This window comes from Mirounga leonina, unplaced genomic scaffold, assembly GCF_011800145.1.
Source record: "Mirounga leonina isolate KUSES-001 unplaced genomic scaffold, KU_Mleo_1.0 Mir_94, whole genome shotgun sequence".
Classification (NCBI taxonomy): domain Eukaryota; kingdom Metazoa; phylum Chordata; class Mammalia; order Carnivora; family Phocidae; genus Mirounga; species Mirounga leonina.
The window spans coordinates 27977585-28000280 of NW_023270855.1; the positions used below are offsets into that span (position 1 = coordinate 27977585).

At 41.9% G+C, this 22696-nt stretch overlaps 1 protein-coding gene across 1 annotated transcript; it reads left to right on the plus strand.

Moving 5' to 3' along the window:
* The first annotated feature begins 3716 nt into the window (after positions 1-3716).
* On the plus strand, positions 3717-18628 carry PSMD6 (proteasome 26S subunit, non-ATPase 6). Its single transcript, XM_034997202.1, has 8 exons — positions 3717-3939; positions 4529-4734; positions 8076-8221; positions 8473-8692; positions 8817-8925; positions 13542-13710; positions 18227-18304; positions 18431-18628. Exons 1-8 carry the CDS (start codon positions 3795-3797, stop codon positions 18525-18527), a joined length of 1170 nt encoding a protein of 389 aa, XP_034853093.1. The 5' UTR covers positions 3717-3794; the 3' UTR covers positions 18528-18628.
* The last annotated feature ends 4068 nt before the right edge of the window (positions 18629-22696 follow it).

The following is a 22696-nucleotide window of genomic DNA, read 5'->3' on the forward strand; positions in this document are numbered from 1 at the left end:
TGCCTTCCTGGTTGCTTGGTCAAGAAGATCACAAGGGGGGAAGCAGGGAGACCCATGAGGAGAACACCCGTGATTCAGACTAGAAATGATGGTGGGCGGGACCAGAGTGTAGACAATAGGGATGATAGAAAGTGGTCAGCTTCTGTATAGATTTTGGAGTTAGAGTAAGAGCTCCTTGTGGACAGAGAGAGAGAGACTTGTCAAAGAGAACCCACTTTTGCTGCACTTCTAATGGGCAGCCCTCCAGGTCACCTGCAAGGTTGTTGTCCTGAGATCTACCTTTATACCATCCCAGAGATAGCTCCTCTCTTGCGTGGGATTCCCCGTTTTCTAGGGACAGTTCATCCTCTGCAACTTCCTTCCTGAGGACGGGTGCATGGGAGGTCGGTTTTGAGATGTTGCAGGTCTTAAAATGCCCATATTCATTGCAGAATAAAAGTTGAGTGTGGAGTTCTAGGTTGGAAACCATTTTACTTTGATTTTTTTCTGAAGGCCTTGTTCCATTAATTTCTGGTCCCCAGTGTTGTATTTCAGGAGATACCTTTCATTCTGATTCTTATTCCTGCCTAAGTGACCTTATTTCTTCTCTTGAAAAATCTTACAAATTGTCTCCTTGTACCCAGTGTTCTAAGTTTTCACAATGAGGTATCTTTAAAAAAAAAAAAAAATCTGCATTGCTGGGTATGCAATGGATTCTTTCAAACTGGAAATGCCATGTCCTTTAGTTCTAGGGTGTCTGCCTTCTCAGGTTTCTCTATTCCATCTAGAATTATCATTCTAGAATTATTCTTCTAGAATTATTATTCAGGTATTGGCTTTCCTGGACTGCTTCCTTCTGAGGAGCACCAGGGAGTTTCCTAGTTCAAATTCTGAAGATAACAATTCACCCAACCAGCTCATCTAGTCGAGACAAGCCAGATTAGTCATGAACTGCCAACCAGACAATTAGTTGTTTTCCTTTTGCTTCACTTGGTCTAATCAGCTCTGGGTCATGTGACACAGGACTGCCACTCCTTCGGGTTACATAAGCAGGAGGGTAGGCATTGAGAATAGGCTTGTTTCATTAAGATAAAGCTAATTGCAAATATTCTTTGCTGTCAAATCTTATGTTAAGTAATGGGTTCTGGATTAAAATAACATGGTTATAGTATATATATGTATATGTATATACATACTTTTTTTACAGAGCAAATTGTAGAAATATTTTAAATATGACATACCATATTCTTTAGACATCTATTCCAGATGGATCAAAGATTAAAGCACTGAAAGAAAGAAAAGAAACAAGAGAAAGAAATATATTAGAGGAAACATGGGTTAATAATTTTCAAATCACGATGTTGGTAAGATCTTACTAAGATGCGGTGGTGAGAACAAAGACCATAAAGGAAAAGATTGATAAAATTTATAAATATTGAATATTTGTGTTGAAAAAAAATTCTATTAAAATGTTAAAAAAAAGGGACGCCTGGGTGGCTCAGTCGGTTAAGCGGCTGCCTTCGGCCCAGGTCATGGTCCCAGGGTCCTGGGATCGAGTCCCACATTGGGCTCCTTGCTCAGCAGGGAGCCTGCCTCTCCCTCTCTCTTCCTCTGCTTGTGCTCTCTCTGTCAAATAAATAAAATCTTAAAAAAAATAAAATAAATGTTAAAAAAAAATAACCAGGAGGAAATTTGCAACACTTGACAGGCAGTTAGTATCCTTAAGATATGAAGAGTGCTTACAAATTAACAAAATTCTCTAGGAGAATTGACAAAGCAAAACAGGCATTTCATAAGAGGAAATATACATAGCAGATATGTGAAAAGAATTCAACCTTATAATAATAAATGTAAAGGGAAGCAACATTGCTAAAATTGTCAAAGCTTAAAATGGTTGATAAAAGTGTATTGGCAAAGAGGGAAACAGGTCCTTTTTTAAATATTGGTGGGAATATAAATTGCTATGTCATTTTTTGGAAAAATAATTTATATAATGCCTATGTAATATGTCAAAATACAAAGTGCTTAGACCCTCTTATTTAGAAATTACACTTGTAGGGATGTGGGCTAAGAAGTGATTATAGAGGGGCGCCTGGGTGGCTCAGTCAGTTAAGTGGCCAACTCTTGATCTTGGCTCAGGTCATGATCTCAGGGTCCTGGGATCGAGCCCCACATTGGGCTCTGCTCTCAGCAGGGAGTCTGCTTGAGGATTCTCTCTCCCCCTCTCTCTCTGCCCCTCCCCCTGCTCTTTCTTTCTCTCTCTCTCTCAAATAAATAAATAAATCTTAAAAAAGAAATGATTGTATAAATGTGAAAATACATGCACATAGATGATCAACACTTTGGTATTTATGAGACTGAAGACATAATCATTACCCAAATTGATAGCATTTAAGGACTGATGGGACAAAAGTTGGTACATAAAAACAATGGAATCCTATGTGGTCGTTAGAGGTGATGATGTCAGTCCATATTTATTGGCATGGAAAGGTATCTACTATACATGGTGGATGGAACAGAACGGTGTATCAGGTACAAGTATAGAATGATCCTATTAATATATCTAGGTACCTTTCAGTGAAGCTAAGTGTCTCTAGAGTGTAAGTTCCACAAGGACAAGGTCTTGTGTTCTTCACGGCTGGGTCGCCGGTGCCTGGAACCGCCCCTAGTACTTTGCAACCATGTAATAAATCTGTTGAATCAATGAATGAAAGAGGGTTAGAAAGTTCTTCCCCCAAAGTTTAACATGATGGAGTCCTCATAATGTTTTTCTATGTTCTTTATTGTCCTTTGAGGTGTCTTCAAAATGCTTGTTTTTACCGAAACAAGTAAATCATAAAAAATGTGTGGTATAATGCTTACTGCTGGGACAAATGTGGCAGTCCCAAGTGTTTCACTGGCTGTATAAACTGGTTCAATTCTTTTGGAAAACCACGTGACATTAAATATTCAAAACTCACAGAACATTCCTACCTTTTGTCTATTAATCCTGCATGGGAATTTATGCTTAGGGGGAAAAAAAAAACCTGTAAAATACCAAATGACCTGTGATGTTCATCTCAGGTTTTATATTAAGAAAATAACAACTCTGGACGACCTCAAGGGACCTGTAATGGAAGGAAGAATAAAAGTAAATTATGGCAAATTCACTGGATGGAATTTCACGTGACCCTTACCAAGTCTGAAGACTGTAGTTACAAGAACAAAAAGAGGCTGAAAATGCAGGCATGCAGTGATTCAAATTATGCATAAACAAAATATTAATGTGGCATTTTCTTAGACTGGCGGAACATGGGTTTTAGAGCTGTGCACAGAGGCTTTTATTTCTGCATTGCTAAATAGCTGATACACAATCTTGCTCGGGCCAAGAGGAAGGACTCCACAAATTTTAGAGTCTGTTTTTATTGTTGGTGATGGTGATGGGATGATGATGATATTTTCAAAAATTTCAAAAGCTTGCCAGCTCCTGTCAGTTACGACCAGGATGAAAAGTCGACTAGCTAAAAAGGGAGGGAGGGAGAGTTTCGGAAAATGGATCTTCCCCGTTGGGCGGCACGTATCCTGGGACGGTCTGTCGCGGCCAGGAGCGAGGGAAAGCCGTTCGTGACCACACGGGGGCGCCGGCGCTCAGGCCGGGTGAGGTGTTCCGAAGCCCGTCCAGCAGACGGCGCTGCTGGCGGAGGCTGGCCCGGGACCGGAAGCCGGGCCGGAGGCGGCCGGGCGCCCTCGCCGACTCCTCCCGCTTCCGCTGCCGCAGCCGCCGCGAGTCCGCGCCGACTTGCCGTCCGCCCTCCGCTGCTACCCCCGCTGCCGAGATGCCGCTGGAGAACCTGGAGGAGGAGGGTCTGCCCAAGAACCCCGACCTGCGCATCGCGCAGCTGCGCTTCCTGCTCAGCCTGCCCGAGCACCGCGGGGACGCGGCCGTGCGCGACGAGCTGATGGCGGCCGTCCGGGATAATAGTGAGGCCCGCGCGAGCGCCGAGTCAGCGGCCTGGGCCTGCGCTGGCCCCGCGCCCCGGAGCCTGCGGGCATTTTCCCCGAAGGGGCTCCGGGCTTGGGTGGGGGTGTCCTCGGGGCCCTCCAGGCTTGCTCTCGGTTGGGCGGTCTGCATCCATCCGTGGGGGCCCTTCTCTGAAAGCAGCTTTGGGGGACGTGCCGAGGGGTCGAGCCCCGCGCCAGGCCCGGAAGAGAGGCTCCGGACTTGCTGCTCTTGGCGGCCGGGCCGGGCTGGGGCGGCCCCGTAGGAGGGGTCAGCGGTCCGCATGACCGGGTGGAGTGGGGTCGGTGCCCCTGGGCTGTGTAGACTTGAACACAGATGTCTGAGGACGTGTCTAAGCGTCTCCCGGCAGCAGACGTGTGCGTTTTGCCACGCTCTTTGCCGGGCTCTTCTGTCCGTGCCTTCCTGGTCACAGGGAGGGGAGTGTGGACGAGCCGGCGGGCGGGCGTGTGTGTGTGTGTGTGTGTGTGTGTGTAAGAAGGGGGTGGACACTGATTCTGAGGGTACCGGGGGCGCCGGCTTGTAAGTCCTGTCCCTCTTCTTGGCTCTCAGACATGGCTCCTTACTACGAAGCCTTGTGCAGATCCCTCGACTGGCAGATGGACACGGACCTGCTCAATAAAATGAAGAAGGCGAACGAGGAAGAGTTGAAACGTTTGGACGAGGAGCTGGAAGATGCAGAGAAGAACCTGGGAGAGAGCGAAATCCGGGATGCCATGATGGCCAAGGCCGAGTACCTGTGCCGGATAGGCGACAAGGTGAGTGGAGATGGTCCCCGCAGAGGGGCACTGTTTCAGAAATTCACTTCCTCTAAGAGAAAACAAGCGCAAAGGTAATGTGCTTACCTGGCCTAGCGAATCAGCGCAAAAATGAGTCAAGAAAAGGTTCTCTTTCTATCCCCTGTCCAGCCGGGTGTGTGCGTTCTTCTCTTTGTCAGTAAAACTTAAGGGCTCTTGCAAAGATTTGTTGGTTTACTGCTCTTACAAAATTGGGGTCGTTCTTAGTAGTGCACTTTTCTCACGTTGGTTGGAAAGCACTGGTTCTGTTGAATTTTAAAAAATTATTATTTATGGGGCGCCTGGGTGGCTCAGTCGTTAAGCGTCTGCCTTTGGCCCAGGTCATGATCTCAAGGTCCTGGGATTGAGCACCGCATCGGGCTTCCTGCTCCATGGGAAGCCTGCTTCTCCCTCTCCCACTCCCCCTGCTTGTGTTCCCTCTCTCGCTGTCTCTCTGTCAAATAAATAAAGAAAATCTTAAAAAAAAAAAAAATTATTTATACAAGTAATAGTCTCCTTATAAGAAACTGAACATTAGAGTTAATGCTGAACTTCTATTTGATTTTTCTTTATTCCCTATCTTCTCAAAGGTGAGCATTTTAAGTTGTTTTATTATTTACAGGCATGTAAATTAGGTAGTATTATATTTTAAAAAATTGATTTTGAGGGCACCTACCTGGCTGTCAGTGGAGCGTGTGACCCTTGGTCTCGGGGTCGTGAATTTGAGCCCCATGTAAAGATTAAAAAAAAAAAAAAATGAGGGCGCCTGGGTGGCTCAGTCGTTAAGCGTCTGCCTTCGGCTCAGGTCGTGGTCCCAGGGTCCTGGGATCGAGCCCCGCATCAGACTCCCTGCTCTCTGGGAAACCTGCCTCTCCCTCTCCCACTCCCCCTGCTTGTGTTCCCTCTCTCGCTGTGTCTCTCTCTGTCAAATAAATAAAATCTTAAAAAAAAAAAAGAAATACAAAAAAGGTTTTTTTTTTTTTAGTAAGTGGGCCTACAGTGAACTCATGTTGTCCTGTTTACTTTTCCATTCAGCATTGTATCGTGACCTTTCCACGTTAATGTATATAACCGGGATACGTCTTCTGGTCAGCTGTTAGCTAGTCCATTGTCAGGCTGTGCTAAAGTTTACTTAACTCTTGAGCTGTTGGCGGACATGGATGTTGTTTTCAGCTGTTCTTGCTAGTACAAGCTGCTGATGGAGAAACCTGCCTGAATGTGCCTCCTTGTGGATATATGCTGTTCTCTAGGGTATATTCTGGGAAATGGAATTGTTGGGACAAGGAAGGACTTTTGTCTTAATATATGTGGCCATTTCTTCCAGTAGTGGCCAACCTGATCGGTACTTTCCTATCACTGCATGAGACGGATGTCCACAGGTATTACATCTTTTGAATTTAACTTAGCAGTTGTGTTAATAGTGGTTAGGAGGATGGGCTTTGAATGTCATTAATTTTAAGCAGTGCATCCTGAAGTATTTACATGACAGGTGTCATGGCATCAATATAAAAAGTATTAGTATGGGTTCTTGGATCAGATTGCCTGGGTTAAAGTTCTGGTTTCAGTAATACCATTTACTGGACCCTCCGTTTCCTCATCTGTAAAATATGGTAACAACAGTTCCTGCTTAATGAGGATTAAAGATAAGGGCAGAGAGCTCAAATGTTAGTGATAAGAACTGTTATTTTAAGTTTGTTTATTTTTTAAAAGATTTTATTTGCCAGAGAGAGTGAGTGAGCGCATAAGCGGGGAGCGGAAGGCAGAGGGAGAGGCAGGCTCCCCACTGAGCAGGGAGCCCAATGCGGGACCCTGGGATCATGGCCTGAGCCAAAGGCAGACGCTCAAGCGACTGAGCCACCCAGGCATCCCATTTTAGGTTTGAAACAAGACTTTTCTTATTGTAAATTTAAGATTTGGTCATTGTAAAAATTTGGGAAATACAGAACAACTTAAAAATAGCTAATGGGGGTGCCTGGGTGATTCAGTTGGTTGAGCGTCGGACTCTTGATTTCAGCTTCGGTCATGATCTCAGGGTCCTGAGATCCAGCCCCATGGCAACGGGCTTTGCACTCAGCAGGGAGTCTGCTTGAGGATTTTCTCCCTCTGTCCCTCTACCGTGAGTGTGCGCGGTCTCTCTCTCAAATGAATAAATGTTTTTAAAAAAATAGCCAACAGTTTGTGTGGTTTTCTCAGTTGTGTGATGTGGCTTGGTTTTAAAGAGGATACATTATTAGATGTGAATGAGAAACTTAAAGCTTTTGATTCTGGATTTGAGGAATTTCAACAAGAACATGCTTGAGTCAGTATCAGGAGTTATATATTGGTGATGTGCTCATGTCATTTTCCATGTTTATTAAGTAGCATTTTTCTAAAAAGAAGAGCTTTCTTTTTTTCTCTCCTGTTTACTCTCATTTTAAATATATTATTAACTTATTTAATGGATTTTTATTATTCGCTGTGTTACCATTGCTCACAGTCATTACTCTTTATGGTACTCATCTTGTTACAGGCATGTTAGTGGAAGCTCCTTTAAGAAGTCTTCTTTGTTTGACATCTCCTTGGTCTTCCTTATTTTCTCACACAACAAGCTGTTACAGGCTCACCTGTTATTTTTACTCTTCAAACCTGGAATCATCCATTTCTCCAAGGATCCTTGGTTTCTTTTAGCATGTGGGGGGCGGGGAGTTGTATTTAGAAACCAAGATCTGAGTGCCAGGTGTGCCCATTACTGTCTTACTAGCCCCTCTTACTAACTTGTGAGGTATAACTTACAATTACATAAACCCAGACACAGACTAAGAATTACCACATACAAATGATTTTATTCATGTTTGTGTCTTTAAAGCAATAGAAACATTTTATTCCACAGTATTTTGACACAGACTTATATATTTAAATACTCCTTTGTATTCTCATGGTCAGTGACTAAGGTAAAGCTTCCATTACCCTTAAAGTAGTGTGATAATTTACAGGATAGTGGTATAATAAATGGTAATTAAGGGAAAAAATGCTGAATATGTACAACAAAGAATGTTGAAACAATTGAGAATAAATTGTGAATGTTTTTCTTACATTATTTTTTAGACTGTTAAGTATATGCTTAGGCATATCTGATGTATTTTTTATACTTTATACAAGTGGAGAGAAAAGTATACTGAACCCCTCCCCCCTCCATGCAGTTATCACCCAGCTTCAGCGTTACCAGTTCGTGGATATCTTATTCCTACCTATTCCCTCTGCCCCTTTTTAAGAGAATTCCAGATAGCTGATAGCATTTGAAACTTTTAACCTTTTCTCACCTGTTGCCTTGGTTCTCTTGACAGGAGGGTGCTCTGACAGCCTTTCGCAAGACATATGACAAAACTGTGGCCTTGGGTCACCGACTGGATATTGTGTTCTATCTTCTTAGGATTGGATTATTTTATATGGATAATGATCTCATCACGCGAAACACAGAGAAGGCCAAAAGGTACTTTTTAATGATGGCGATGTATTTCCTGTAAATTATGCTATAAATAAGAAACCGATGTAAGAAATTTACCTATTTTATTTACAACTAGTAAATTAGGTCAAATGATTGATGTGCTTTTTAGTAAAATATTTTCTTTAAATATTGCCTTCTGATTCAAGTTGTTGTTTTCTGTTTGAAAAGAACACAACACTTACAAAAGGTGGCCTTGTCTGTTTCCAGATCGTGACCTTACTATTTTTTATTTATAGCTTAATAGAGGAAGGAGGAGATTGGGACAGGAGAAACCGCCTAAAGGTATATCAAGGTCTTTACTGTGTGGCTATTCGTGATTTCAAACAGGCAGCTGAACTCTTCCTTGACACAGTGTCAACATTCACATCCTATGAACTTATGGATTATAAGACCTTTGTGACTTACACTGTCTACGTCAGCATGATTGCCTTAGAAAGACCAGATCTCAGGGAAAAGGTAATGCCTGAATCTTTAATACTCATATTTAGAAATTACTCCAAACTTTTCTAACCTAAATACACCTTAAGGCATACATTTGTGTGTTTTTTGTTTTTGTTTTTTTTTTTTTTTCTATCTGTAGGTGATTAAAGGAGCCGAGATCCTCGAGGTGCTGCATAGCCTTCCAGCGGTCCGGCAGTACCTGTTTTCACTCTATGAGTGTCGTTACTCAGTTTTCTTCCAGTCCTTAGGTAAGGATAGAGCTGCTCATTTCAGTGATCTGCTTTGTCTTAATCCTGATCCTGTATGCAGATAACTAAGATGATTGTTCACATATGTGACAGACCGTGCAGGTCTTTGCTGCAGGTCTTTGATTACTGTGGCTCCATTTTTTTGCCCCTTTTTGTTTAGAAGAGGGGGGTTAGCAGACTGACTGTTTTTATATGGCCCAAGAGGTAAGATTGATGTTTACGCTGTTAAAGGTTTGTTTAGAACAATTTTTTTGAAGATTTATTTATGTTAGAGAGCAGGGCGAAGGGCAGAGGAAGAGGGAGCGAGAATCACACGCGGGGCTCTGTCTGACAACTGTGAGATCACGACCTGGGCCGAAATCAAGAGTCAGACGCTTAATCAGCTGAGCCACCCAGGCTCCCCAATGCTGGGTCTATTTCTGAAGTGGGTTTTGGCCCAGTGTTTATGGAGTGCTTTCTCCATGCGTGAAAGGGAGGCTACTTCAAGTAGTGTGTATCCATACAAGTATGAATGAATTGAATACATACTTGTATTCATACTGCTTGCCCTGTGTAATGTGGGAACCAGGGCCTTGGCGTATGATGAGTTACCTGCCTGGCCTCAATTTCTCAAATGTATACACAGGTGCATTTGCACACAAGATCGTATTGCAGAATTACTGTTCAAATGTGGGGCCTTCCCTTCTTCACTCAGAATGAATCCCTTCCCTGCATTCCTGGGGAGCTCTCATTTTATGCCCCCTTTTTTACTTGATATATAAATATAAAACTCACCAGTTTAAAATGTGTAAAATGTGGCTTTATCATCTTGACAAGGTTGTGCCGTCATCATCACTCATTCCTGAACATCTTCACTGCAAAAGGAACTCTGTTCCCATTGAGCAGTCACTTCCTGTTCCTCCCCCAGCTACCACTGATCTATCTCCATAGATTTGTGTGTTCTCACTCTCACATTTCATATGAATGGCATCGTATCTGTGCGGCACTCTGTGCCTGGTTCCTTTTCCCTAACATCATCCTTTCTTGGGTCATCCGTGCTTTGGCATGTCTCAGTGAGTGCTCCATTTCGTTTTATGGCCGAGTGACACTCCATTATATGGAAATACCACATTTTTACAATCCCTTCATCCGTTGATGGACATCTGGGTTGTCTCCCCTTTTTGGCTGTAAGGAACATTTGTCTACGTTTTGTGTAGACCTATGGTTTTTCTCTTGGGGGGGGGGTGTATATTTAGTAGTGGAGCTGCTAAACTGTTTTCCAAAGCGGTTACACCACTTTACATTCCCACCAGCAGTGTGTGTGTGTCAGTCTCCTCACATCCCGTACTTGTTGTTGTGTCTTTTTGATTATAGGCTTCTTACTGGGTGTGTAAGTGGTATCTGGTGGTTTTGATTGGCATTTCTCTGATCTCTCTGATGTTGAACCTCTTGTGTGTGCTTTTTGGTCATGTGCCCCATTTTAAAATAGTATGTTATTTTGTGATTCTTTCTGTTCCTTCTACTAACTGGAATTATTGGGAGCAGGTTGTTTTTTTTTGTTTTTTTGTTTTTTTTTATATCTTTGTAAGGAACTGGACACCAGCACATTGCCTGTACATTATTGCGTGCTCTGTGCAAATCTGTTGCGTTAGTTAATTTAAGAGGAAACTGAGAAAAAAATGAAATTCATGGCTTTGGGAAACCTTTGAATTGTTTAGATATTAATCTTTTCCTCCTGTCCCCATTCCTAACAGCAATCTTTTATTTGAACACTGTGGGTGAAACTTACCTCTACCAAATGTGTACATTTCCCAGATATTTTATTTTTTTAAAGACTTTATTTATTTATTTGACAGAGAGAGTGTATACAGAGAGGGAACACAAGCAGGGCGAGTGGGAGAGGGAGAAGCAGGCTTCCCGCCGTGCAGGGAGCCCGATGCGGGGCTGGATCCCAGGACCCTGAGATCATGACCAGAGCGGAAGGTAGACGCTTAACTGACTGAGCCACCCAGGAGCCCCTCCCAGATATTTTAAATGCAGAAAACAGGATAAATTTTCTTTGATGATAGTCATCATTATTTGTATCCTTTATTCTCTCTTGTGTACTGAGACATGTAGGATTTATTTGGTTTTGTGAGCCTGTTTGCTTCCCTGAATATTCATAATGTATGTACTTTAAAATATTTCATTTGAAAAAGGAAACCGCATCCTATCCTAGGTAATACCCAGTTGTTTTTAAAATTAAAAATAGAGAAGGCCCTGTTCCCAAATCCATACACATGTTCACTCACAAAATTCTTCCAGAGATAACCATTTTAAGATTTTATGTATCTTTCCAAACCTTTTGTTCATTTAAATGCACTTTAAGAACTGGAAAACAATATACCAAAAACCCAGGGTTTTTGGGTTCTCCCTAACCTGTCAAGAGTCCTTTCTCTAGAGGTGACTGCCACTATCAAGTTTCAAGTGTGTCCTACAGGGACATTTGTATCCAGAGATACAAGCACGTAACACCATTAAACATATGTGGGTGTATTTTACGTGCTGTTTTCTAAGTGGCTTTTTTTCTCTTCACGATATAATGCGAGTATCTTTTCATGACTCTATAAAAATAGTTGGTCATTGAGTCAGTAAGTATTTTTAAGTAGTTGTCCTGTATCAGACACTGCGGATGTAGTGGTAAATCAAACAGGTGGAGCTCCTTGGAGCTTCTAGTTATCCTTTTAGAAGACCTTCTATTTCAGTGTGTTGGATGTGCCATAATTTATCCTCTAGATAAAAAAAATTACGCTGTTTACAGTTTTCTTCTATTGTGAGCAACTTTGTTTTGAACATTCTCATAATTCATCTTTTCTACTTCCTTACTTCGTTAAGAAAAAAATCCAAGAAAGTGAATTTTACAAAGTGAAAATACGTTATATCTTGATCACTGTTGCCCTCCAGCAATATTGTGCCAATTTATATTTACGCAATTTTTTTCTGCAGTATAACTGAGATACAATGTCAATTTCAGATGTACAACATAGTGATTTGATGTTTATATACATTTTAAAATGATGACCCATATAGATGCAGTTACCATCTGTCACCGTACAAAGTTAATACATTACTATGTTCCCTATGCTGATTAATGTATAGTTTCACAGTTTCTACTTCTTTTAATTTACATTGAATTTTTTTAAAGATTTTATTTTTAATCTCTGCACCCATCATGGGGCTCAAACTTACGACCCCAAGATCGTTGCACAGTCCGACTGAGCCAGCGAGGCGCGCCCCTCAATTTACATCATTTGAAGAGAGCCTTCCCGAACCCCACCCCCTCCCCCCTCCACTCTTAGCCAGTCTGAGAGGAGAAAAATATATTCATATTTTATTCATTTCTTGTTTGTTTCCAAGGACAGTTTTTATTGAACTCTTGAGTCTTCTTTTAAATGGCACATATATGACAGAAGATATTTTATGTTTGGCTTATGAATGTGACCCATCCTGGCCAACATTTTTCTTCCCATTCTCTACCATAGATTTTCTTACTGTATTTTTTTCCAGTTTTATTGAGATCTGACATAAAACAAAGTTTAAGCTGTACAACATAATGACTTGATGTTTATGCATTTCTTTTGTGAGAATGAGCATCATCTCATTTAAGACCATTGATTTCCGTGTTGCTAAACCATGTGTAGCCTTACTCATCCTTATCTCTTTTGATGTTGAGCAACCTTTGCATCTTGCCACAATTTTGTTCTCTTGAACAATAACACAGCCTTGTTTCCCCCCGACCTACAACCTCATCCTTCGTTAGACCTCTCAGTGACTGCCTCAGACTTGGTCATTGCCCTTGTCTCCATCTTCATTCTATCATCAAATATATCTGGATGGCAGTGATTCCCAAAATCATGTCTCCAGCCCCAGACTTTTCAGTGAGTGCCAGACCCATACTTAAATATCTCCTTGGTATCTTCACTTGGATGCGCAGGTGAATCCACTTGAACACTGTGAATCTCCCTTGCCCTGACCCCTCCAAAAAAATCTCCAAAACCAGAAAACAAAAATTCTCCAGGGATTTGCTTCTTGTTAAAGCCAGAGACACAAGTCTATTTTTGATTCTTTTGTCCTGCTCACCTTCCGTATCCATATAGCTGCCGCCCCCCGCCCCAACCCCCCCCAGCTGCTTTATACCGAATCTGTCCTCCTTTCTCTTCTGGGCTGAGCCTGGCTCTTCCCATGGGGGTGGGGGGTGGGGGGTGGAGAGGGATGACAACAACTTCTGCATTATTTGCATTGCTCTGTGCCTCCTGCTATTTGCCTGGCTCCTCCGAGAGGTCTTCCTTGTCTACCCCAATCCAGCAGAAGGCCTCCTAGTCGCCCTTATTTTCAATACAGAACTTGTTACTAAGAGTATTTTGTTTATTCATTTATCTCTGCTCTTTGAAAATTTAGTTTCTGTGGCAGCAGGGATCTTGTCTTTTGGTTTACTGCCATATCCTCACTATTCTGAGTAGTGATACATAGTAGTTATTTAGTAAAATAATTTGTATTTGTTTGGATTGCTGATCAGTATCCTCTGTACATTTTACCATTCAGTCTTAGTTATTTCTAAAAGCTCTATCTCTTATAATTTGTCGTCTTATTCATTGCAGCTGTTGTGGAACAGGAAATGAAAAAGGACTGGCTTTTTGCTCCTCACTATCGTTACTATGTCAGAGAAATGAGAATTCATGCATACAGCCAGCTGCTGGAATCCTATAGGTCATTAACTCTTGGCTATATGGCAGAAGCCTTTGGTGTTGGTGTGGAATTCATTGATCAGTAAGTATAAATAATAATATGTTAATGCATATCTCTTAAAGTTATTTAATATCTCAACTTATACATTTTCTCCATTTACATTGCTTCCCTCAATTATAAAAAAAAAAAAATTTTCTCTAAACATTATCAGAATAATCATCTGTCATCTGCCTTCATGATGTGCCCCTTTTATTAACAGCTGGGAATACTGAGTTGTAGAGTGGTTAAGTCAGACCAGGTGTTATGACAGGAGTATTCTGTCCCTTCTTTGTGGACCACACTGCTGTTAATGGTGGTGACTCCTAGAGGCCACTCTCATGTTTCACATTAAGGTCATATTTTCTCTGATAATGCCGTCATTATTTTTGGTTGCTGCTGCAATTCTGGTCACATTAGTTGTTAAAGATGGGACTTTGAGCCCTTAAATCAATGATTCATCAAATACTAAGCCATTACTGTATGGTTGGCACTGTTTAAAAGTAAGGTCCTTGTCGTCATGGACTTGAATATTTGATGCTTTTTATATGGGGAGAGTTAGCAAGTAAGCAAATAAATACATAAGGTAATTTCAGATAGAAATGAACCTTGAGATAATGCAACAAAAAGATGCGTGTGGCTGCCATGGAGGTAGTGGTGGGGGAGGGGCAGCAGTGGGAGACTCAGGCACGTGTACGTTTGTGCAGGGCCTGGTAGGCCATGGTATGGAGCTTGGGTTTTAATCTAGGTCCTGTGGGAAGCCATTGGAGGATTTTAAGCATGAGTGATCAAGCATGAAACCCTGTCTTACACAGACCTCGAGGGGACAGGGAGACTTGGTGGGCTGTTGAATACAGGAGCTCATGGAGCAGCTATTATGGTGGCCTGGACTAGGGTGGTGGGAGTGGAGTGTGGGAGACTTACACAGAGTATGTGCTTTCCTTAGTGTATCTGGATCCGTGGTTCCCAAAGGTAGATCTGTTAAGTGCTGGTGGTAGTTTTCAGTGGCCCAAAATGAAAAAGATGGTCATTTGGTAAAATTCAGTGATGGTATATTTCATTTAAAAAAAAAAAATTCTCTTTTTAGGGGTTTGATCTTTCTAATGTATTATGAAAAATTTCAAACATGTAGGAAATTCTAAGGAAATAGTGAATTCCCGTAAGTGATTGATTCTATAATTAACATGTTGTTGTATCTGCTTTATTACATATCCTGTTTTTTAACCACTCCAGAGTTTCAGACACCAGTACATAAGATATGTGTATAACCTAAACTGTCTGGCAATCACCACCAGGAATCCCCTTATTCTCTTCCTTTGAAAGAAAAAAGGCAGTGATAGTTTTACATCTTAAAAATTATCCTTACCAAAATAGAAGGCTGGTCTTTCTAGGTTAGTTTTATTTTGGAATTGAACTAATTTTTGAAATTTAAGTCTGGTTACCACTGCCCAAGAGAGCTGGTTACTGGGATGGGGGATGGCCATTATGAGTGATTCTCCTGACTCAAGGTAACAAGTGGCTTACCGTGGTGAGCAGTGCATGAAGAACAGGGTTGGCCTGGCTCCTTGTTCTAGCTCTGCCACTGAATAGCCCTGTGGCCTTGGTCTGGTTCTGTCCCTTCCTCAGTTTCTTAACTGTGCCTTGGAGGTGATACAGCTTTCACTACTTGGGGGCCATTTGAGGCTCACATGAAATTTTGGGTAAGATGAACTAAAGCAGGAACATGTCACTTAGACATACTGCAGCCTTCTTGTAAGTCATTACAATGACTTCTGCATTCCAGACGTGGTACATTTCAGGTGGTATTTCAGTTTTTTCCCTTTATGTTTGCAGACCAGCTCTAAAGGCAAAAGTTGTATAGAGCTCTAATTGTTACCTAAGATCTTGTTTTAAATTTCTGATACCCAATTCACATCTGGGTTTTCCCAGATTCTTTTTCTCCTCCCTTATAAAAATCATTTTAGGTGAAATCCTTTTTTAAGGAGGGTCTGATTTGGTAAGTTGAACATAATTCTACACCATTCTTCCACTTCTCTACTTCCTTAGACTCAGTAAGATATTGTTGGGACAATAGGAAGGGTCCGTTATTTGAGGAAACGCTACTGTTGACAGGTTTAAGGTTAGAAACCCATGCACTGTGTTACACAACTTTGTTGGTAGGTCTTCTGTTTGAAACGGATGCAAATCTGATTGGTAGGTTGGTTGTTCAGTAAATACTCGGGTCGTCATTACTGCATACCTTCTGTGTATGAGCCACCACGCTCAGGGCTTGGAGAAATCATGGCTGGGGAAGATGAGTCATCCTGGGATGTGTTTGATTGGCACATAGGGAGATGACAAGTGGTTTGGCTCTAAAGCTGGGAATGGGACTTGAATGGAAACATAGGACATTTGGAGTTAAATTTTGTTGTAACCAGAAAGGAAGCTGTGCCCAGATTATTCTTGATGCATATAGTTCAGAATGAGCATACCTAGGAGTCTGTATCTGATTGAAGTGCCTGAGAAATGGACACATCCACAGATGCCTTCTGGTGGACCTGTAGGCTGGATGTTGCTGCTTTAAGATTTTTTGTAAGAAGCTAAGGAAAAAAGTGCTTTCCCAATGGAAGAAATAGCACAGATACATGTTTTTGAAACCAGTAGCCTAGTTGTCCTGGATAGTGTGTGTGGCAGTATGTACAGGAACTGAGATAAGCAGTGCTTTAAGTGCCAGGCTCTCCTCAAGTAGTCTGGGCAGAGGTTACGTGAAGGCCTCAAGTCCAGTGACGCCGGCGCGGGCAGCAGCCTCGCCGTCCGCCTAGGTGTATGGACAGTACGGCTCTTAGAGTGGGGCAGTCCGTCCTCACCTCAGCAGAGGGCGTTCTTGAGTCACAGTGCATCCCTGGAGCTTCTTGGTAAGTCAGAACCACTTTCAGAGGTTTCCCCCGTCTCAAGTTTAGGGTGGGACTAGGAAGGCTTTTAATCTCGTATGATTTTCTCTGTGAACCTCAGTCCCGGAATAATAGTTGCAAATGGGCTTCCTGTGGAGATGGAACTATTTAAGTGTCTGGAAAATGAACCCAAGTGTAGAAAGCCACTCAGTAAAAGAACTCCAACAGTTGAAAAAGACTGGACACTGTAGCAACTGGATCGAAATATATTTTGACGGGGAGTATAGAAATAGGGCATGCTCTGTAACTGAACAGCGCTTGCTAGTTTAGGATGACCTCCAGCTTAAGATCTTCCAATAGCAGTAACTTTTTTGTGTTCAGGCTTTTTGAAGCTCATAACGAGATTTTCCAAAATTATACATTTCCTTATTAAAAACATTTTCTTAATGCTTTCTCATTCTTAATAATTAGTTCCTTTTCATAGATTTTTTTTTGGACACAACTAGTACAGAAAGCATAGTGGGTCTTTTTGGGTCTTTTCACCACTGACTACTGGGGCAATTAGTTATGATACTTGACACTTTTAAAGCACAAATCCAAGTAACACACTTTCTCATCTAATTATATTACTTGCTCTCCAGTAAGTGTGAGACACGGTGTTTGTCTCTGACTTTCCTCAACATTCCATTATGCTTTGTTCTCCCTAGAATGATGGCATTTCATTATAGCTTTAATTTGCATTTTTAATGAGTAAAATTGATCTTTTTTGTGTATGTACTTTGCCTCTGTTTTTAAATGAGCCTTTTGTCTGGAATTCCCCCCCCGCCATTTTTTCCTGCAAACATCTTCTATCCACGTTGTCGTTTAGTTTGTGACTTGGTTTTGGTGGTATTATCCTATGTGAACATTCTCTGTATGTAATCAGATTTATCAGTTTTTTCCCTAGGATTTGTCTCAAAGCAGCCCTTTCCCGTGGATTTCAAATGGTACTTTTGTTGTTTATGTGCTAGGATCAAGATGTTTTAGTATCTGGGAGAGTAACTGGTCATATAATTTTTAAGTTTAACAATTCTATTACAAGCAGATTTTTATCTTAAAGCAGTCATCTTTCCATGTAATGTAAAGTCTTCATATAGCTCTTGTACATTTTTAAGCATTTACTTTTTTCCCTCTTTGTTGGTAGACAGTCTTTGATAGTGTTTCATTACTCATGTGTAAGCATGTTCTACCTATCTTAATTTTGAGGTTTGGGTTATGACTGTACATAGATATTCAGAAATACTTTTTCACAGATTAATATCAGCTGTGCATTCCTGATCCTTATTTCTTGTGGCATATTCTTAATTTGAAAATCCTGAGCATCATCTGCTGTTTCATTATTTCCTTATTATTTTTCTGCCTCCAAGTTTTTCTCTGAAGCTTTAAAGATGTGCTTACGAATGATTTCATTCTTTGATACGTACACTCAAATATGAATTTGCCGTTTATTCCAGTAAGTGATTTAATCTTCTGGGATGATCCTGCAGTATGCCCCCGACGATTGTCCCAGCTGCTGCATAGTCAAAAGCGCAGGCGGGAAGCCAACTGAATGTTACCTTGAGAGGAGTGGAAGCATGTATTTAGTGCAGTTTAAGAATTTTGTGTAAGACTCATACTCTAATGCCCTTCTTCCCCCCCCCTCTTAATTGTAGGGAGCTGTCCAGATTTATTGCTGCAGGGAGACTACACTGCAAAATAGATAAAGTAAATGAAATAGTGGAGACCAACAGGTACTGCTAAGTTTGTACGTCATTTGTGTGTTAGAATAAGGGGCATTCTTTTAAAAGTAGGTCGACTCTTGTTATGGAGTAATGTGACTGGTAAATAATTCATTTTTTTCTTGAATTTATTTATAGGCCTGATAGCAAGAACTGGCAGTACCAAGAAACTATCAAGAAAGGAGATCTACTACTAAACAGAGTTCAGAAACTTTCCAGAGTAATTAATATGTAAAACCATGTAAACAAAGGATTTCCTTTAGAGATAACTATTTGGAATTTTTATAGTTTACTATGTACCCAGTTCAACTGTATAAAATAAATATTGCATTGTTGTTTCTGTTTCAATTTATTTTTCTTAATATATCCCCTTTTTAAGGATAGGGACCAGTAATGTTAAAATAAGGTCATTTTATGTCATTTGAGACTGTAATCCGAGACTACAGTGCCTGAGTTCAAATCAGTAGGGATAATACAAACCCTTCATATCTTACCCAAGTCTCCTGAATTTTAGAAAGAGTACATGCCATATAGTAGTCCATAACTAAACACTTAGGAGGCAACCATAACCCTGGATTCCAGAATCTGCCAATCTCACCATTGCTTAAAAACAACCACAAAAAAACCTATGTTGATATTGGCAATGGGATCTTTTCCCCCCAACAAATAGAACCACAGTAAGGAAAACAAAGTTGTTCCTTGTTTTTCTCTTAATTATAATATAAGCTCGGTGAGTCAGATGGGGCTAAGTGCTAGAAAAAAAGAAATCTAAAACCGAATAAAGGAGAGAGTGAGGTAGGGTGTGACGAGCTCTCCCATGGGGTGTCACAGAAGGCCTCTGCTAAGGTGACATTTAAATAGAGGAGGAATATGCAAATATCTGGGCGAAGAAAGAGGGAAAGTCACTGGAGGTTTTAAGCCAAGGAATGGCCTTTGACGTGTCCCCGGCTGGAGGGGATGCCTGATGATGGTGTGGACGGGGCAGGCAGCCGACTTTGCTGAAAGATTAGAATGGGGGGGGCGGGGAGGGTGAGGAAAAGTCTGGGATGACCCCAAGCTTTTTGGATGCTGACTCTGACAAAGCCATCTGGGTAGAGCGGAGTTAAAAAGAATGGGAGGGGCGCCTGGGTGGCTCAGTCGTTAAGTGTCTGCCTTCCGCTCGGGTCTTGATCCCACAGTCCTGGGATGGAGCCCCTCATCGGGCTCTCTGCTCAGCGGGGAGCCTGCTTCTCCCTCTCCCACTCCCCCTGCTTGTGTTCCCTCTCTCGCTGTCTCTCTGTCAGATAAATAAAATCTTTAAAAAAAAAAAAAAGAGAATGGGAAATGGCATTGTACTGTAAAAGGAAGGGGAGAGAAGTCTGCTTTTGTAGTTTACATGCTGTTTTAGTTACGGGCCGATCGGAATGATTCATTAACAGAGAAGAAAGCCTCTCAGTCGATGGAAAATAATGTGATACAATTCAACATTCATTCATGATAAAAAACGTAAGTAAACTAGAAATCATGAAGGTTGGGAAATCAAAGCACGATTCCAACGACACAGTTCACGACCATGCTCGCGTCAGTGTGGTGCGTGGGGGGCGGGGCGGGGGGTGACCGCACTCTCCTGCGGGCGCCACGGTGGATGGCAGGCTAGTTAATGCTGCATAGGCCTTAAGCATTGGAGAATATCCACTTACGGATCCCCGAAAATGCTTATTTATAAAACCTTAACAATAATCACTATAATTTCTTGAAGAAAATGTGAATATAAGTATTCTAAACCCATGATCCTGAAAATCAGGGCAATTTTAAATCCAACATGTAGTCATTGAGAACTCACTGTGTTCCTTGGGTCCGTTCAAAAATGAGAATTCTGTTCTTAGCAAATTGACTCATTGCAGTTCATGCTAAAGGGAAAAAAGTAGGATTGAAACGCCAGTTTCTTAAAATAGCCCTTTCCCTGGGCTCCCTCCTCTAAGACCGCCGGGACGGATGTGATCACAGAGCAATTCTGGCTTTTCATTGAAGGCTTAGACTAACTCCTGGTCTAGACAGGGAATTCTCAAAACACTTTTTTTTTTCCCTCTGCTTGCTTAAAATGTACTTGATTTTATTTTTCTTTCACTATATCAGCCCAACTTGTCTAAAATTAGTAGGCGAGGGTGATAGGTAAGGGAAGCCAAAAGAAACAAGTGCTATCCATTCCGAGTTCAAGATAGGGAAACTGAAAACTCCAGAAGCTGATAACTTACTTATGAGGGAAACAATACAGTTTTGAGGTGATGGAGTCCATTTTTTCCTTTTTTTTTTTTTTCCCTGAAAAAGAATGTGTGCTCATTGCAAAAGAAATTGAAGATACTAAGTAAGGTGGATGGCCTTGTAGTCCCGCCCAGCAGGGACAGCTACTGTCAACATTTTCATGCTTGCCACATTTAATACTATGCAAATGTAGTTTTTAATACAAAATTGGAGCTTTTGTTACATGTTGTTAATAAGTTATTCTATGCAATTACAAATCCCAGAGGAACACTGCTAGCCTAGAAGTATCCGTCTGGAGGTGAAAACAAAGTTCGAATGCGACACATCTCTTTTTAAATGAGGCCATACGGTATGGGAGAAACAGCACTGACAGGAAGGCCAGAAAAACCAAATCCTGGCCCCAGCTCTCCTCACACTAGCTGCCTGATGCAGGGAGAAAGGCCTTCATCTCTGGGAGCCCCTCCCCCGCATCTGCAGGGCGGGGGAGCAATCAGACTCATGCAGTTGTGTGTGTGAAAACGCTAACACACTGAACACTGAAGCAACAGTACTAAAATATTTCTTAGTACACTGAGTGTTAGTAAACTACTGTCACATACGATAAATAAATTGGGCCACCTCAGCCAACTTTTATAGAATAAGCTGAAAACGGAGTTTTTTGTATTTGATCGAGATTAAACTGATGTTTTTAACAAACTTAACATTTGTTACGTAATTATGGAATGCTAACGTCTGCTTTATGGACAGGTAGAGTATTTTAAACCCAATAAAAGGCTTGTCAAAGACATTTTAGGTCCAGGCCCATGTTTCCCACAGGTAGGGATCAAAAAAGCTCAAAAGGGGGCGCCTGGGTGGCTCAGTCGGTTAAGCGTCTGCCTTCGGCTCAGGTCATGATCCCAGGGTCCTGAGATCGAGCCCCGCGTCGGGCTCCCTGCTCGGCGGGGGGGCCTGCTTCTCCCTCTCCCACTCCCCCTGCTTGTGTTCCTGCTCTCGCTATGTCTCTCTCTGTTAAATAAATAAAATCTTTAAAAAAAAAATAAAAAAAGCTCAAAAGGCCAAAGCCAGTCAGGATGGCAAAGGATGCTTCCTGATGCTTCCAGTTGGAGACTGGTCACATACGAGCTGCAACACTGCCACACCTGCCACCCCCCCCCCCAGGTTAGTTTTCAAGATAAAAATTCATTTACGGTCACCTTCGAAAAACTGAAAGCACAATTCAAAGGTCACTTATCCAGCTTCTGTAGAAAAATGGACAGATGAGGCTAACTCTGGGCTCACTTTCCCCATCAAGCTACCCAGCTAGCATGGGTTCTCCAGCAGGGCCCCGTTACCTTCTACTACCTGCCGGGCCCACCGGCACTCGAGTTTGCTGCCCCCGCATTACCACCCCACTGCCCCATTCTGTCCCCATTTTATGATGCAACACCTTTAGTCCTGTAGTAGCCTGACCGAGCGTTAGTATTAATTGATCAGCAGGTTACTGATCATTAGCAAACTGCCTAATTTTGGATTAATCCTTGGTGCTGTTTTTAACCTGGCTTTTAAAGAGGATTAATGGCTGATCACTGAAATCTTACTGTTTCTTCATGATTAGGAGAAAGAAAGGAGGGGGACTACGATAATCTCTCACCTTCCTGATGCTGTACAAACTACAAATTGTAGCAACCTGCCACCTCCACAATGGCAATGGGGAAGTAAAGTTAAATCCCTATCTGGAAAAACGTGACAAACTCGAATGTGGACTAACGTGGGTTTCAGAGGCATAGAGCCCCAGGCGTGCATTAGTCTTGTGTTTCTGAAGACCTACCAAAGACAGTAAGAATTGTAGCAGTTTGGTCCAGGGGAGGATCACCGTTTGTCACTCACAAAGGTCTGGCATAATTTTCGTGTAGAGATTGGTTGTGAGCTTAAGTAAAAGGGACAATCTGCCAGTGAACCATCGGCCTCCATCTAGCTTCTAGAAATCCCGAGGTGGCCTCAGAGAAGTGACCGCTTTAGTCAAGACTGCTACTAGGTGGCGTCCTGACAATCTTACCAACCCCCTTGAGGAGTTTACCAGAGTATCAAGGCTGCCGAAACTCTGCACTTGGGTTTTGAGGACTCTGCATTTCTCGAAGTCCTCCTCTGGGTTAGAGGCTGTTCATTCAAATCATACCTCAGGAA